The sequence below is a fragment of the Cygnus olor genome, chromosome 1 (genome assembly GCF_009769625.2).
Source record: "Cygnus olor isolate bCygOlo1 chromosome 1, bCygOlo1.pri.v2, whole genome shotgun sequence".
NCBI lineage: Eukaryota > Metazoa > Chordata > Aves > Anseriformes > Anatidae > Cygnus > Cygnus olor.
This window is the reverse complement of record NC_049169.1, coordinates 56213156-56229333: the sequence shown is the minus strand read 5'-3', so window position 1 is coordinate 56229333 and position 16178 is coordinate 56213156. Positions and strand designations below refer to the sequence as shown.

Sequence of the window (16178 nt, the reverse complement as noted above, 5' to 3'; positions counted from 1 at the left end):
ATTCTTAAAACAGGTAGCCAAATATTGAAAAGCAAGAACACAGACAGAAGAACTACTGAAACACAGCCATTTATTGAAATTCATAGAGTTCCACCTATCCAGTGGCCCCAAAGTATCCCACGTAGATCACTATGGTCCTGCCAGGCCTAAGGAAGCCTTTGGAGGCTGAAGCTTTGTACCTCTTTATGACCAAACCTACTTCCCTGCTACCCACCACCGCCCTCCAGCCACCCTCCACACCCCCCTGCCGCCATTACGCGCCCCTCGCCCAAGATGGTTTCACCCCCCCCCCCCCCCGCCGGGCCAATGGTCCCGCCCGTCCGCCATTTCGCCTTCCCCCCTCTCCTCTCCCCCAGCCTCTCGCGCCAAAACCTCGCCCGGCAACCGCGGCCAATCGCTTCCCGCCGAGGGCGGGGCGGAAGGGCGCTTTGGACCAATGGGCGGCGGCGCGCCTCGGGCGGGCCAATCGGAGGCCGGGGGCGGGTGCCCGCCAGCTCTCCGCGGCGCGCGCTTTTTTTTTTTTTTTTGCCGCGAAATAGCCGAGGCGCGGCGGTACCGCGGGGCGCGGGGGTCCCGGGGCTGGTGGGCGCCATGTCGGGCTTCGACGAGCCCGGCATCTACTACAGCGACAGCTTCGGCGGCGAGCCGGCGGCGGACGAGGGGCAGGTGCGGAAATCCCAGCTGCAGCGGCGCTTCAAGGAGTTCCTGCGGCAGTACCGCGTGGGCACGGACCGGACGGGCTTCACCTTCAAATACAGGTGCTGCCGGCACCCCTGGCGCTCCCCTATAATTATTATTATTTTCATATATATGTGCTTTTTATATGTATATATGGCTTTTTTTAATGAACCAGCGCTGGATCTCACAGTGCCACTGCAAGTGCTGCTGTCCGTGCTCTACTGTCACACTTTAAAGCCTTTAGGGTGAAAGGTTTCCCCAAATCCCTGCAGGCATCCCTTAATTCTCTCCCTATTTTCCCCCCTCTCCCCTCCAAGCGGAAGCCTCCCCAGCAGAGCCCAGGGTCCCCGTGGGTTCCTGGTGCTTCCTGCCCCGCAAACTTTTCCTGCTTGCTGCCTTGCAGAGATGAGCTCAAGCGGCACTACAACCTGGGTCAGTACTGGGTGGAGGTGGAGATGGAGGACCTGGCCAGCTTCGATGAAGATCTCGCTGACTACCTGTACAAGCAGCCTGCTGAGCACCTGCAGCTGGTAAGGATGGAGGGAGTGGGCGGCTTGGTGTGCTGACGTTGGCACGTCGTGAGAGCAGCCCTGGCTACACGCCGTGACACCCTCCTAATAGCTGAGCTGTTCCGTTTCTAGCTGGAAGAAGCAGCAAAAGAGGTTGCAGATGAGGTCACCCGTCCTCGTCCTTCGGGGGAGGAAACCCTCCAGGACATCCAGGTCATGCTGAGATCAGATGCCAACGCAGCCAGCATCCGCAGCCTGAAGGTGAGGTGGTTCGCTGCCGCCTGGAGCAGTGGGCAGCGGGTGGCAGGGCTTGCCCCGTGGGAGTGTGATTGCAGGGGAAGCCTTTGATGCTTAATTCCATAATTCAGCTTATGGGTTGTATGCTGATTTACAAGCCAAGGATACTTCTGCAGCTTAAATCTGGCTGCAAAGAACTGTTATTTCTAGTCTTGTTATGGGGACGTCATTGCTGTTAGTGATGTTCTGCATATAGCGAGTGTCCTTTCCTCTCTTGCATTAAAATAAGCATAATTTAAGTCATGCAACCACATCATGCTACTATACAGCAAGATACGCTGTAAGAAACACAGGCTATTTCCTTCTGACACTGTAAATGTGGGGAGTGTATCCAAGAAAAAAATGTTTCCTTGACATCTTGAGTTCCTTATCCATCTTCCAAGTGTTTTTCTCACTTCCCCTTCACCTTTTCCCTTTCAGTCCGACCAGATGTCCCACCTTGTGAAGATCCCCGGGATCGTAATTTCAGCAACCCCAGTGCGAGCCAAAGCCACCAAAATAGCCATCCAGTGCCGCAGCTGCCGGAACACCATCAACAACATCGCTGTGCGCCCGGGCCTCGAGGGGTATTCTCTCCCTAGGAAATGCAACACGTAAGGAATGGCCTGGGGCTGTGTGTGGCAGGGTGGTGGGGGAAAACTCAGGGGGAAAGGATCCCAGGAGGTCTTTAGTGCAACCTCCTGCTCAAAGCAGGGCCAGCTGTGAGACCAGACTGGTTTCTCAAGGCTTGCTGTCCCAGCACAGCTGGGTTCCAAGCACAACTTCCGAACCGATCCTATTCGGATAAAATTACCCAGTGGTTCCCTGAAAAAAAAAAAAAAAAGCAGTGGTTCCCTCAGTAGGTTGTTCCAAAGCGTCCTGTGAGGGCTTCCGCATACAGTAATGTGGAGGGTGCCTCTGCCGTCTCGCATGTATGTAAATCTCACTTCAGCACGCTATTTAAGCTGCATCTCTTCCTCCAGTTCCTTTTGCACAGGGTTTTGTTCCTGTCTTGCAGAAGACAAGATCTTTCCTTTATATACTTGCATTTCCAGTGCCTCCAGCATCCCTGTTGCTACAGACACAGAAGCCTGTTTTCTGCTTTCCTTCTTGACCTCTCCCTCGCCCTTTTCACTTTCACACTTTCATCTCTTCCATTAACAAACAAAATGAACAAAACCCCCTCCTGCCTGTCAGGCTCTTGTGCTGGCTTCTGCTTATCACAGGCTTACTGAAGCAGTTTTGGTAGCTGTCGGGAGGTCCCCCTTCCAGATTTCATAGTGGCTTTGTCTTTGCTCTCCACTGAGTCTGGCTGTGCTAAAATCTCCTGTGATGGGGATTGTTTGTTATCACTCCCTAAGCCATCCGCTGCCTAACTTTGCTTTCCCCTATTGCCCTTTGTACCTAAAGGTTTGTTCCTGCCTCTAGTTGCCCCATAATACTGCTTTAAGTTCCTGTTCTGGCTTCCTTAGTAAGTTTTTATCTTACTCAAACTCCTTGCTTTCACATTCCCCCTCCCTGGTGGGCTTTTCATCAAATTCTGTAAGGATGCTTTGCCACTAACTTCCAAATCCTGCTTTACAGCTTTTGATGCCTGCGTGAACCATGAGCATTAGGCTGCTGCTGTGCTGCAGCTCTCACGCTAGCTGAGCCTGAAGGATTGTGCCTTTGAACTCGTGCCTGCCAGTATTTATTTCCTTTGCCTTATCTCTGATGCAGCCTGAGCGGTCTTGGGGATAGGCATCACTCCTGGCTCCCGATCCTTGGCTGCACAAGTGGGTCAGCACAGCTCTGGTGGGGCGGGGCTGACACTCATCAGGCTTTTTCTCCCTTGTGCCATCCCCCCAAAAAGCCCTGCTGCTGCCTGCATGGAGTCGGGCGCTGACAGCAGCATACGGAGGAGCCAGCAGGATGCAGAGGTGTTCCTCGTCCCCGAGAGCTTGTAGCCTCACAAGGCAGCTACGCCGAGCCGGCGTCTCAAGAGACTCAGAGGTTGATGGCAGCCTTGTCATGCTGCTAATTGCTTTCTCACCACGAACCACTTAACGTTTGCCTCGTGTGTGAGGTTATAAAGAAATATGTCCTGTCAAGTCATTGAGTCTACGCTGTTATCTTCTGCGTAATTAGTGAATTAGCTCCCTCCTTGCTTGTAGCTAGCAGGGGAGAGGGAGGTGGCGGGGAGAGTATGCAGGGGAAGCATTGCCATGTCTTTGGCTTGTTCCGGTACTCTGACCTCAGTACCTGCTTTTGGCAACTGCTGGAGGTGAGACAGAGGGTTTGGTGAGCCTTTGCTCTGGTGGCAGTGTCTTTCTGACTTGGGAGAGGTGGGCTGCTCTCGGCTGTGACCGCTGTCCCTTCTACAAGTGCCAGCCCCCAGCTGACTTTCCCGATTGATCTCTCCACACAGAGAACAGGCCGGCCGCCCGAAGTGCCCACTGGACCCCTATTTCATCATGCCAGATAAGTGCAAGTGCGTGGACTTCCAGGTCCTGAAGCTGCAGGAGTCCCCCGACGCTGTGCCGCATGGGGAGATGCCCCGCCACCTGCAGCTGTACTGCGACAGGTAACAGCAGGGTCTGCGGGCAGGCTGTGGCCGTGCTGACAATGATCTCAGGGTGATTTTGGTGGCATTGATCTCTGCTTGTTTGCTTCCTCCCGTGGCTGGTGTTTCTCAGCCAGGCTGGATCACGTGTGATGTGACCCTAGCCTCAGATGGGAGCTTCACCAAGAAGGGTCAAGAGCTGTAGACTGGCTTGTCCTTCCCTTGGCATTTCTCAATTTAGCTCTGACTTCTCTTTTGGCAGCCCACATTGCTGAGTGCTGGGCCTCCAGATTCTTCTGGGTTTGGAAAGAGAGGGGCTGATGGTTGTTGGTGGGACCATCCTTTTACTCACCACCATCCTTTGCTTTCACCTTTCTCCTCTTAGGTACCTGTGTGACAAAGTTGTCCCAGGCAACAGAGTCACTATCATGGGCATTTACTCCATCAAGAAGTCTGCCCAGAGCAAGAACAAGAGCCGGGACAACGTCGGTGTGGGCATTCGAAGCGCTTACATCCGCGTGGTGGGCATCCAGGTGGACATGGAGGGCTCAGGTGAGGGCTGCTTTTGGCACCTGCCTGGTCTTTGGGGATAGCCTGGTGTTGGGAGAACCCCCTTCCTGAACAGGGCAGTCCCTCAGCGAGATGTGTACGAAATCACAGCCTGGGTTCTTCTCTTTTGCTTATATAGTGAAAGGTTCAGTCCTGTCCAGGAGGTCTGGCTTACCCTGGGTGCTGTAAACTCAAGTGTCCTGTGTGACTTTGTTTCAGAGATATTAAATGAGGAGGCTTCAGCCTGAGTCCTCCAGGGTATTTAAGTACTTTCATCTTATTGATCTCAGTGGGAATTCACTAAGCCATCCCTGAGGATCTGGGCTGAAGTCAATGGTTAAAATTGAGCTATGAATTTAAAACACGCTCCTGACTGTAATTTCTCCCTCTTGTTCCTTCTAACTGCTTTGCCCAAGATCCTTGCTTTTCTTCTTTCCTTCTCCTTCCTTCACCCAGCCTGGAAGCACAAAGCATGCTTTGCTGGGATAGCAAATGCTTGCTCTTTACACCCTTCAGACCTGGTGGCATTTGGCATGATGCAAGAAGGGCTTTTGGTGGCAGTGGGTTTGAGGGATACAGTGTCTCTTTCTTTACAACACCCATTTGTTCACTGTCATTCTGTCCTTCCCCACATAGGACACAGTTTTGCCGGCTCGGTGACCCCTCAGGAAGAGGAGGAACTTCGTTGCCTCGCTGCCATGCCCAACATCTACGAGACGATAGCCAAGAGCATCGCGCCCTCCATCTATGGCAGCGCTGACATCAAGAAGGCCATTGCTTGCCTCTTGTTTGGAGGCTCTCGCAAGAGGTGGGGAGAAAAAAGTCATTCAGGGCACAGAGCCCTTGCTCAGTCTTCAGGCAGTGCTATCAGCATCTCGCAACTTGTCACAATGTGTTTTTAATGAAATAAAGGCTCACCATGTTTCCACCATCTCTTCCCTGCACCCTGCTGCTCTAGGCTCCCAGATGGGCTGACCCGCCGAGGAGACATCAACTTGCTGATGCTGGGTGACCCTGGTACGGCCAAATCCCAGCTGCTGAAGTTTGTAGAGAAGTGTTCACCTATTGGGGTAGGTGATTTGAGGTCTCTGCTCATGGTGTAGCTCACTTCTTCCTTCTCCTCCCCACGTAGCACTGAAGACCATGGTCCCAGCAGATACCTGTCCATGCGTCTCCAGCTAGAGCAGCTGGTGGAGGTGTGAACTGCAGCCTCTGGTGCTAGCAGAAGGTGGGGTACAGGACAGGACATGAGGGAGGGAAGGGGAAACAAGTAATGCCTTTCATAACGATGTGAGCCGGGCTCTTTGCAGACGTCCAAAAATGTGACCGATGCTGCTGTTTGTTTTTGAGCCTTGATCAGCAGAGAGGCTGGCTGGCCAGGACAAATGACGCTGCCTGCATCTCGGGCACGGAGCTCCAGCCTGAGCTCAGGCATGAAATTATATTTTCAGCTGTTTTCTTGTAACCTCCATTAAAGTCAGCCTCTGACTGCGTTGTTTCCTCGGGGGGGAAAACACAGCTAATGCAGCAGCCCACCAAACAATGAATCACTCTGTGCTTAATACCTGTATTTGTGTGTCTACAAGCCCTCGAGTGCATCACAACTCCTTAGTCTGAGGCTTGGGACTGCACAGTAATCTTGTTCTGCGTGCTTTTGGCATGCCCTGAGGGGTTTTCCCCCAGGGCTTTGCCCTTCCTCCAGCAGCTCTGGCCATGGTGCGGGGCTGTCTCGCTCCCCAGCTGCGGTCGTGGGCTCCCAGGTGCTGTGGTGGCTGATGTGCTGTCCCCTTCCTCGTCCCACACACCCAGGTGTACACCTCGGGGAAAGGCAGCAGTGCTGCTGGCCTGACAGCCTCGGTCATCCGCGACCCGTCCTCAAGGAGCTTCTTCATGGAGGGAGGAGCCATGGTGCTGGCAGACGGCGGAGTGGTGTGCATCGATGAGTTTGACAAGGTAACGTGGGGTGTGTGGGGCCCAGCGCTCAGTTGAAGTTCACCAGAGGTAACTGACAGTGGCTCTTATTTTTATTTTCTCCCCCTGCCTCATTTTCCACCTTGGGTGAGAAGATGCGGGAGGATGACCGCGTGGCCATCCACGAAGCCATGGAGCAGCAGACCATCTCCATTGCCAAGGTGAGAAGCCTTCTACAGAAATTGCCTGGCATCCTGGTGCCAGGTCCTCTCTTAAATCGGGGTTTCAGTTCATTTCCACTGTCCAACTTGTTTTCTTGCAGCATCCCTCCCTCCTCTTCCCTCTGGCTCACCCCTGAGCTGTTCAGTCCCTTGTAAGAGAACAGCCACCACAACTTGTTCTTGCTGGTCACGCTTACTTACCACAAAGAGATGTTCAACTGCTGGATCTCCAGCCACCTCATCCATCAGATCTTCCCTTTGTGAGACCGTTTTATATCTCAGGCACACTCCTACAGCTCTTCTTTCCAGCATCACTTCTGCAAGTCTTGTGGCAGCAATGACCTGGGCACTGCCCCTCAGTGCCCAAGGGCACTCAACCTCAGTTTCTGGCTCCACTTGCAAACTTGAGGGTAGTCTTGTATGTCTTTACCCTTGACGTGAGGTTTTAAATGAAGTGACTCGGTGCTTGGGTCTCAGCAGAAGCCAGTCTTCCTCCAGCTGTGGGTCCAGCCCCATGCAGCTCCTGCGATTACCCTCTTCAACGTGGAACCATTGCAGAACAATTGGGCCCTGCTTAAAAGGGCTTTATTTAAATGCTTGAGGATGAGTCCTTGCGAACTGCTTCGGAGCTCTTCCTATGAGTTAATAGCCTTCTAGCCCTGCTGTTTTGTGGACGTGACCTTGACCCTGTCCATTTCTCTTTCCCTGCAGGCAGGCATCACAACTACACTGAACTCCCGCTGCTCGGTGCTTGCAGCTGCCAACTCTGTCTTTGGGCGTTGGGATGAGACCAAAGGCGAGGAGAACATTGACTTTATGCCTACCATCCTGTCCCGATTTGACATGATCTTCATTGTCAAGGATGAGCACAACGAGGAGCGAGATGTGGTGGGTTGGGGAGTGCTGGCTCTTGTGGTGCCATCGGTGTAATGGGATCAGCAGCAGGGCAAGTACGTGGGAACTTACATAGCTGTAGTGTGGGGCTGAGAACCTTGGGAAGAAGCAAAGCAAAGTCTCTGCCTTGTCTGATGCCAGCAAGGCAAGCCTTCAGCCTGCCTTGTGTCTCTCCGCCACCAGAACTGGGCACAGTTGTTGGGTTGGGTCATGGGGATGCTTTATTCAGTGCCAGCAAAGCTTGGTCCCCCTTGCTCCTCTGAAGCACTGTTACCTCCACCTCATGGGGACAGAGCTTCTGAGCAGCTGTGCTCACAGGGCTGCTGCCCTGGCCCTGTGACAAGCCAAGCCAAGCTGCCACCCTGTTTTTTGGGAGGGTGGCATGCCGTGGTCGGGTCAGAAGAAGGTTGTCTGCTGTCTGACTACCCCCTGCGCTCGTAGACGTTGGCCAAGCACGTGATGTCCTTACACGTCAGTGCCTTGACGCAGACCCAGGCTGTGGAGGGTGAAATCGAACTGAACAAGCTGAAGAAGCTCATCTCCTTCTGCCGCACGTGAGTGACTGGGTCACACCGTGCTGCTCGAGCCCTGCCTCGCAGCGGGGCAGCCAAGCTCCTGGCTCTGGGCACACGAGGGACACCCTGTGCGGGGCACCTTCCCAGCTGTGCCACGTCCCCTGTCCCTTCCCGCAGGAAATGTGGCCCCCGGCTGTCAGCGGCAGCGGCAGAGAAGCTGAAGAACCGCTACATCCTGATGCGGAGCGGCAGCCGCCAGCACGAGCAGGAGAGCGACCGTCGCTCCAGCATCCCCATCACCGTCCGGTGAGCGCCCCGGGGCCCGGCCCTACCCGGGGAGGGGAGAGCTGCCATCATCCACCCAAACCGTCGGGGTTGGGATCAAGTCACTGTCACCTAGGATAACGCTGGGGGGTGTTAGCGGGGTGCTCGTGAGAGCCCCCTGTGAATGGGGCAGCACTGGAGGTGCTTTGAGTGGGGTGGGTGGTGGTGGGAAGAAGACCCCCTGTAGCCCCGGTAGAAAGCAAGGAACATCCCCGTCATCTTGCAGGCAGCTGGAGGCCATCGTGCGCATTGCGGAGTCCCTCAGCAAGATGAAGCTGCAGCCCTTTGCCACTGAGGCAGATGTTGAGGAGGCCTTGAGGCTCTTCCAGGTGTCCACGCTTGATGCAGCCATGTCGGGCAGCCTGTCAGGTGAGGATGGGTGATGCTGCCTTTATTTACAGTTTCCCTAAAGATCTCTGAGACGTGCATGTGTGGTGGGAGACAGGCGCTCTGACTTGGAGAATGATGTCTGGGTGGCGCAGAGAGCTCACACAACCTCTCCCCCCAGGGGCGGAAGGCTTCACGACGCAGGAGGACCAAGAGATGCTGTCCCGCATTGAAAAGCAGCTCAAGCGCCGCTTTGCCATCGGCTCGCAGGTGTCGGAGCACAGCATCGTCCAGGACTTCATGCGGCAGGTGGGACAGGGCTGGGCCGTGAAACCAGGCTCCCCAGGCTGCTGCCCTGGGGAAGACCACAGCCCCGCATTAGCGACTGTGGCAGCTTCCTGCTGGGCTGCAGTGAGCTTTTCCCTGCCACTTTCTCTCACCCTGCTCTCTCCCTCTGCAGAAATACCCTGAGCATGCCATCTACAAGGTGCTGCAGCTGATGATGCGGCGGGGGGAGATCCAGCACCGCATGCAGCGCAAGGTCCTCTACCGCATCAAGTGACCTGACCCTGAGTCCCACACACAGGAGGGAAGAGACAGTGGTGGCTGCCTGACAAGAGCCCTGTGGGGTTGGTGCTGGTGCCTGGAAGAAGCTTTTCCTTGGGGAGCCAGACAGCCTGGGGCCCCTTTAACCACGGTTTGGGGCAGCCAGGCTTCCCCTTGGATGCCTCACTGTTGTGTCACTTCAGTGTTTCTTTAATCTCCAAAAGCTTTTAGTTTGTATTAAAATAAAAGCTGGTATTGGTACCCTCGCTTCATTGCCTGGAGGGAGAGAGGAAATAAATGTATCCTCAGCCCTTTGTGGGAGGTGTGAAATAGGGGGTGGGTAGTTTATGAGCTGTTCTTTTGTGCTTCAAAGCTGCAGTTTGCTCATCCCTCCTTACTGTCTAAGTGTTTCAGGAGGCAAAATGCATTACTCTGCACTGGGGCCTTTTGTACAGCCCTTGAGCCTGCAGAGAAAAAAAACACAAAACAAAAATCCAACCCCAGGAGCACGCAACACAGGCTTCCTTAGTGGAATAAATGTTCAGAACCAGCAGAGGGAACTCGTGCCTTGAGGATGCTGGGCTGCGCCCTTCAGGGGCTTGACAGCAGCCTTGTGCTCTTTGGTGTGTGTGCTGGGAGAGGCACATCATGTGCTTGGGATGGGGCCAGAGCTGGCTGGGGAGCCAGGTGTCCCTTCCGAGGCTGTAGTGGCCTTTGTGGGGCTGGCTGTGCCCTGGAGCAACAGTCTGCTGCTGCTCTCTATCCTCTGTTTTTTCAGATGGGTCTGACTCTTGCAGAGGATGGGATGGGAGAGGAGAGTGTCCTAAAGGCTCCATGCAGTGAGGGGCCTAGGGAAAGCTCATCCAGGCTGTCCCAATTCCTTGCTGTAGGGCCAAGGGGGGCACAATGCTCCCAGCCACCTATGTTTCACCTTGCTTTGCATCCAAACACAGCTCACGTGGAAGAAATCCTGAGCTTCAATCCCTCATGGAGGAGGGAGCTGGAAGTGGGAATAACAGGGCTGCATCCTTTCCTGGAGCCCAACGTTCCCCAAACTGCCACTGTCCAGTTGAAAGCATTCTGCCTCCCGCACAAGCTCCCATGGCCCTTTTGAAGCAATGTCTCCCCTCAAATAGCCAACACAGCCCCAAAACAACGTAGTGTCATGGTTATTTTCCAGCTATGTTCGCTATGTAGCCCATGCAACACTGTAGCAGGTGTGTCCTACACATCCTGCAGCCCCTGCCACCCCTCCCCAGTACCACCACCAATTCTTTGGTGTTGGCAGGTGCGGAGGTTGATCGTATATAAATCTTTTTTGTTGGTTTTTTTTTTGTTGTTTTCATGACGTGATATGGAGCGGGAGATTATTTCTGTGATGGGGATCAGAATGATTGATCTCTTCGTGCTACGAAATGTGTTGATTATATGGTACGAGGTTATGTAAGTGTACATACAGCTTGAAACAACACTATTTAGCAATTAATGTATGCAGCTCCATCACAAGAAGTGGAGCTGGGCTACGCACAACTTTGGCATTATCTTAAAACTCAGGATTGCTGATTAGTAAAGGCTTGTTTTGAATTCACACTGCAGATGGAAACTTTGGGGGTGGGGGGGAGGAATACCAGTTCTCATTTAGGTAGAGTGGTAATTCTTGGAAGTATCTACCTTGATAAGGGATCGGTGGTCCCCCTGGTGAAGAAGACCAGACCTTTCCTCGACTGTTAGCTACTTGATAAAGGACTAGTCATGCTCCTGGTGAAAGTGATTTTTCGTGGTCATCCCTGATGTTCTGGTGCACCGAGACTTGGGACAAAGTCATTGGGTGTCCTTGGATGACCAAAATCCCTGTCCTCTACACCAAGGCCAACAGAGCGAGTAAAACCAGACAAACTTAGCCACCTCATGTCTCAGCAGTGCAGTGTTCCTTCACCTAGCCTACAGAGCTGACTTTGTCCCCTTTGTCCCCCTCTTTGGGCCAGAGGAGCTGTGCCCTAACAGCATGTTTCCTCTCTGCTGACTATGAGAGGAGGCCAGGGCAACCAGCTCGGGTGGGTGTTTCTGCATCATAGGCACCAAACGGGAGGTGTGCAGATCCTCCCTCTCCTGTGCTGCAATGCGGTATCAGAGAAGGGCTTTGTTGAAGGCTTGCTTTGGGCTCCTGGCTCTGGGGCAGCTTTGCTAGGCTTGATTCCCTTTTGTCTTGCACTAGGCTAATCAGAACATTTCTGGGGAAATTGTTGAGCTCCACTACTGTAAAATCCAGCACAGCTGAGTCATCACATCTGCACCACTCAGATCTGCTCCATCTCCGCGTGAGATGAGAGCTGTTGCAATGCAGCCACATAACCTCTAAGTGAGTGTCACTTCCTCCACAAAATAAAACAAAACCCAACTGCAGAGTCCTAGGGGCCATTGCTCAGGGATGTGAGATAAACAGTGGCAAGCACAATATGCTGATATGGGCAACGTGAGAAGCAACCTGACCTGGTCTACCAGGCACTGACCGCAGGCAAGCAAAGACCCCATGGAAAGGCACAGGCGTGTTGTACCTTGGGGTGCCTGCAATGTGGTCTGATGGGGAGTGTATCGTGCTACGTTTCAGTCCCTTTTGGAGGTCTGAGCAAGTCTGTGATCCTCTAATGCTGGGCTGGGTTCCCTCAAAATCCCAAACCATTGTCCCACAGCCACAATGTACAAGTACCTGCTACTGCACTTCATCCCATTTTGCCTATCCATTTGCAACATATGCCCCACTCCCTCCTGCACACCTCTGCTCCGAATCTCTCCCAGCAATGCCAGTTACTCCTTTTTCTCCTCCTCCACCCCACCTCATGCCTCATGCTTGCTCCCACTTTTCTTCTCCATGGCCATCCACCCCATTCACCTTTCTGGCCATTGTAATCTGTCCCGGGCCACCTTGCAGAGCTCCCAGTGTGTCTCCTGCTTCTGTTTTCAGGTCTGCCAGCTTCAAAGGCAGGCAGGACACTAGGGTAAGAATGTCCTGGATCAGCTCTCAGGGCGTTCTGGTAGAAATGGGACACCAAGGGACATGCATCAGAGAATGTCCCCTGGACCATCTGCTGCTTCTTGGCCATTGCTTTCCTCCTGCCCTTCAGCTTTCATCTGGCCAAACTGTTCCATGTCCTCTCCCTGGTCATGATCTTTACCTCACTTCACCAGCCCTATTTGTTAGTAATCTTTTTTTTTTTTTTTCTTTTTTCTTTTCTCTGACTGCCGCGTGGGAAATTTAGTAAGAAAGCACACAAATCTCTGGGCAGAAAGGCCAGGAAATACCTGATTTATGTGCCTTTTGCACCACAATTTTGGGCTCTCAGAATTATCTGCCTGTCTTGATCAAAGTACCCGTGAAATGCTTGCTCAGTGGAAAGCAGGTCTATCCACAGCTGGCCACATGCTGTGCGCTCATCAGCAACCAGTACCTCTGCGGTATAAATAGACACCTATAAATAGATGTGTAGGCATCTTTCCTGTCTGGAAACCTTCACCTGATGGAATCTGTCAAGTCTCAAGCTGCACCTGGTACTTTGTGGGCTTCAACTGATCTTGAAGTTGAACTTCATAGAATAAAGTTCTATTGACTAAAGAGTTCTCAGTCAATATTCTCTCTATTGACTCCTTAGTCAATAGAAATAAGCAGTTAAATGCACACTGCTTGAGATATTTTTCATTTTTTTAGAGCAACTGTTGATAGGTCATCTAGCATACAGGCAATATCACCATCCTAGACCATCATGTCAGAATAAGGAGCACAATCAAGATTCAGTTACCACCTACTTGTGTTTCATGCTGAGGAGGTGTCTGATGGTCTGACCAGGATGCCATACCCAAATGCAGTGCAAGAGGCTGTCACCAGTCTGGAGGTTTGCTTTGCCATCTGTATGGGCCCAGACGGTGAAGGGTGATGGCCTGGGCTGGGAAGAAATAAAGGGTATGAAGGGGGAACAGCTTGCCCAGTGCCACACGGCTCTCACAGACTGGTCTGTGGCGGAGTCCTGCATGCCAGATCTTTTGGCAGCAGAGCTGTTGTTATGGGGGAAACACAATGCCCGAATACCTGGCTTCTCCTGAATCAGGCAATTAAAATATCATGGTTTCCACAGCAACATTGCTACCGCCACGCTGCACCAATATTTTACTGCACTGTGTTCAGGTGCAGATGCAACTTACAGTAATAGGCGTATCACAGGGAAAGAGGGTGAAGCTTTCCCAGCACTGAGATGAACTGAAACTTGAGGTATTGGGGGTAAAAAGCTTCTTTAGGCCCAGCTCACCTGACCTCCTGCAAGACACAGGCCCCAGAGGTCTGGCCAAGGAGTCCAGCAACTTCAGGGCACCCCATGGGCAAATGCAAATCCTCACTGGCTGCCTTCATCTAATGTACAGCCTTCTTAGTTTGCTTTCCAAGAGGGTGAAAAATAAAGACTCTGAAATGGCCAATAAAGGTTGATGACAACAGAGCTCGGAGTTTTTCCTGATGAACATCACCAATTGGCAGGGAGGCGAAGTAGCAGAAGTCTGCCTATTTGTGGACAGGTCACCACAACACAGCCGTGTGTGGTCCTGCAGAATCAGACAAGGCAGATCCACATCTGTATTTCATGTGACCTGGCAGGCATGTTGCCACAGTGACTCTCCATGGCATGCTATCCAATCTCAGTGGGGAAGCCAGGACGTCTGCTCTTTTGTCTTTTGCACTGGACAAAAGGGTAAGATTAGGTCAGAAGACCAGCTCAGAGGGAGAAGCCCAGCATTTAAGTCCCTGCTCTATGAGAAAAAAACAGAAAACCTATTTGTTTGTAGCTCTTTCTGCATGCCCCAAACCCAGAGACACACGATTTACAGTTGTGACCCCTTCACCTTTCTTGCTCCTCAGAGGATAAAATGGTTTCCTGTTTATTCCAATGGGCAGCTGTTGTATCCACAGGGGAGAGCAGCGTTCATGGTTAACATGGCTTAGGTCCAGACACATTTTACAGAAGTTGCTTTTTTTTTTTTTCTTTTTTTTTCTTCTGGGCCATCCAACAGCTGAAAGTCATGCCTTCGAGAGCAGGAGACTCCCAGGCAATTCTCAGATGCCTGAACATGGGAGAGGACTCGATCTCCCCATACTGGCATGGGCAAGCAGGGAAGAGGTTCTGAGGGTTTCCTCAGCCCCTGCAGCAAATGTCGTGTGCTACCGTATGTCAGGAGCTATAGGGTCTCCCTCTCCTTCTGCACCTGGTGCAGCTGTGCTCCAGGGATATTCTGCATCTCCCAGGGGAGAACACAGTGCACTGTCCCAGGATCTCATAACCTTGGCCAAAGCTGCTAGTAATGAGCTGAGATGCCCAAAGCAGTGGGACATCCAGGACTGGTGAGGAAAACCTCCTGTAGTCAAGTTCTCTTGTGCCTGGGCAAAAGAAATCTGTGGACATAAGCAATCCCTGGAAATCATCAGAGAAATATTATCACCATGGGAGTCCCTCTGCAAGCTGCTTTTGCAGTCACTTGGAAAAAGAAAGTGTCCCAGGATGCAGAGGATACAGCCCCTGGGGAGGTCCTTGCCAGACGTACGATTGCCATAGGCCATTTCTGGTCTTCTCCATCAACATGGAAGGGGCAATTAAATTTCAGTGCCCTTGGGCAAGAAGCATCAAAGACAAATGCAGGAGAAAGACAAAGCCTGCTGCCTCCTGCGTCCATATGTTTCACTTTTGACATCAGGAGTACTTCTCATCTTTGCTTACCATTTTTGCTTCTGCCTGGCAGGGCTGTGTTGGCTGTTTGTATTTTTAAATGCTACAATGACCCAGATTTGAAACAGGCAAGTGGTGATCCAGGCAGCAGGTTTCTATTTGACTCTGCTCATGCAGTCAGCTATGAATTGCTGAAATGGATAGAAATCAAAACCTAATCTCCAGTGACCCATACACGGGCATCAGAGCCATCATTAGTCTGGAAATGGGGCACTGAGACATGGGCTGCAAAGTGGAGACATGGTGAGAGCGCCCAATGAATCAGCCATGCCCTCTGGAAAAGCGATAACTGGTACCAACCCTGACTGTACTCGCTGACTTTGCTTTTCAGCAGCACCTACAGTGTGAATCTGCAGGTCAGGGAAGATGCTGGCTCACAGGCCATGAATGAACTGAGGGCCTGGGAGAACCCCTATTGAAGCGATAATTTGTTTTTAGCATGTAAGCCAGCTGCTGTTGAGTAAGAAAGGGTGTAAAGGGTTCAGTTCTGGGCCCCACAACAAGAGGTAGGTGAATTCTGTACAGCAAAGATTACTCGTAAGGTCTTCTCTCTTAAAGATGCTCTGAAGAGTTTTGCCTGGCTAATCTGCATTTGCTGCTGCTTCAATTATGTCTTCTGAGCAGATTTAATGAAATTAAAGCTACTTTTCCTGCCTGTGCCATTGATACCAGTTTGTGACAGCGTGGTGTCCCAGGTTCCGCTTTCAGTTCCTGTATCAGCTATGCACACCTCCCATGCTGTTGTCTTACTGCCATCTCTTGTCTGTTTTCATCACTTCTTGTACTCCCTATGCTGCCTCCATTCCCGTGGCACATACATGGCCTTATCCCGTGCATTTGCTCATCATTCACCTTGCCACCCCCTTTGGGGCCTCCTCCACTACTTGTTTTTCAATTTCAGGAAGAGTGTGGATCGGGGCCCTGCTGCCTGGAAAGAAAGGAGTCCCTGCTTCGGTGCATTTCAGGCCAAATACGTTGACAAATAGCAGAGGTGAGGACTGTAATGTGTTAGCTAGAGAAAAAGTGATTGCAGTGCTTCTCTGTTGAAGGTAAATGGGTTTCTATTTAAGCGTAAGTTAAATATCAGAGGAATGATGATCTTACAAATGAAACACAACACCTCC

The 16178-nt window shown here is 52.1% G+C and overlaps 1 protein-coding gene across 1 annotated transcript; it reads left to right on the top strand.

Annotated features, from left to right (window-relative positions):
- The first annotated feature begins 490 nt into the window (after positions 1-490).
- Positions 491-9553, top strand: MCM5 (minichromosome maintenance complex component 5). Its single transcript, XM_040544920.1, has 16 exons — positions 491-758; positions 1082-1208; positions 1320-1448; positions 1905-2077; positions 3871-4026; positions 4391-4557; positions 5191-5362; positions 5513-5624; positions 6364-6507; positions 6621-6686; positions 7398-7574; positions 8022-8134; positions 8273-8401; positions 8646-8788; positions 8928-9055; positions 9207-9553. The coding sequence occupies exons 1-16, from the start codon at positions 592-594 to the stop codon at positions 9306-9308; spliced, it is 2205 nt and encodes a 734-aa protein (XP_040400854.1). The 5' UTR covers positions 491-591; the 3' UTR covers positions 9309-9553.
- The last annotated feature ends 6625 nt before the right edge of the window (positions 9554-16178 follow it).

Bases quoted from the DNA above. Each gene is read 5' to 3' on its own strand.
- MCM5 (XM_040544920.1), top strand. From the start codon at position 592: ATGTCGGGCTTCGACGAGCCCGGCATCTACTACAGCGACAGCTTCGGC. The intron at 759-1,081 runs GTGCTGCCGGCA...GCTGCCTTGCAG, and splicing joins GGCTTCACCTTCAAATACAG to AGATGAGCTCAAGCGGCACT. The intron at 9,056-9,206 runs GTGGGACAGGGC...CTCCCTCTGCAG, and splicing joins TCCAGGACTTCATGCGGCAG to AAATACCCTGAGCATGCCAT.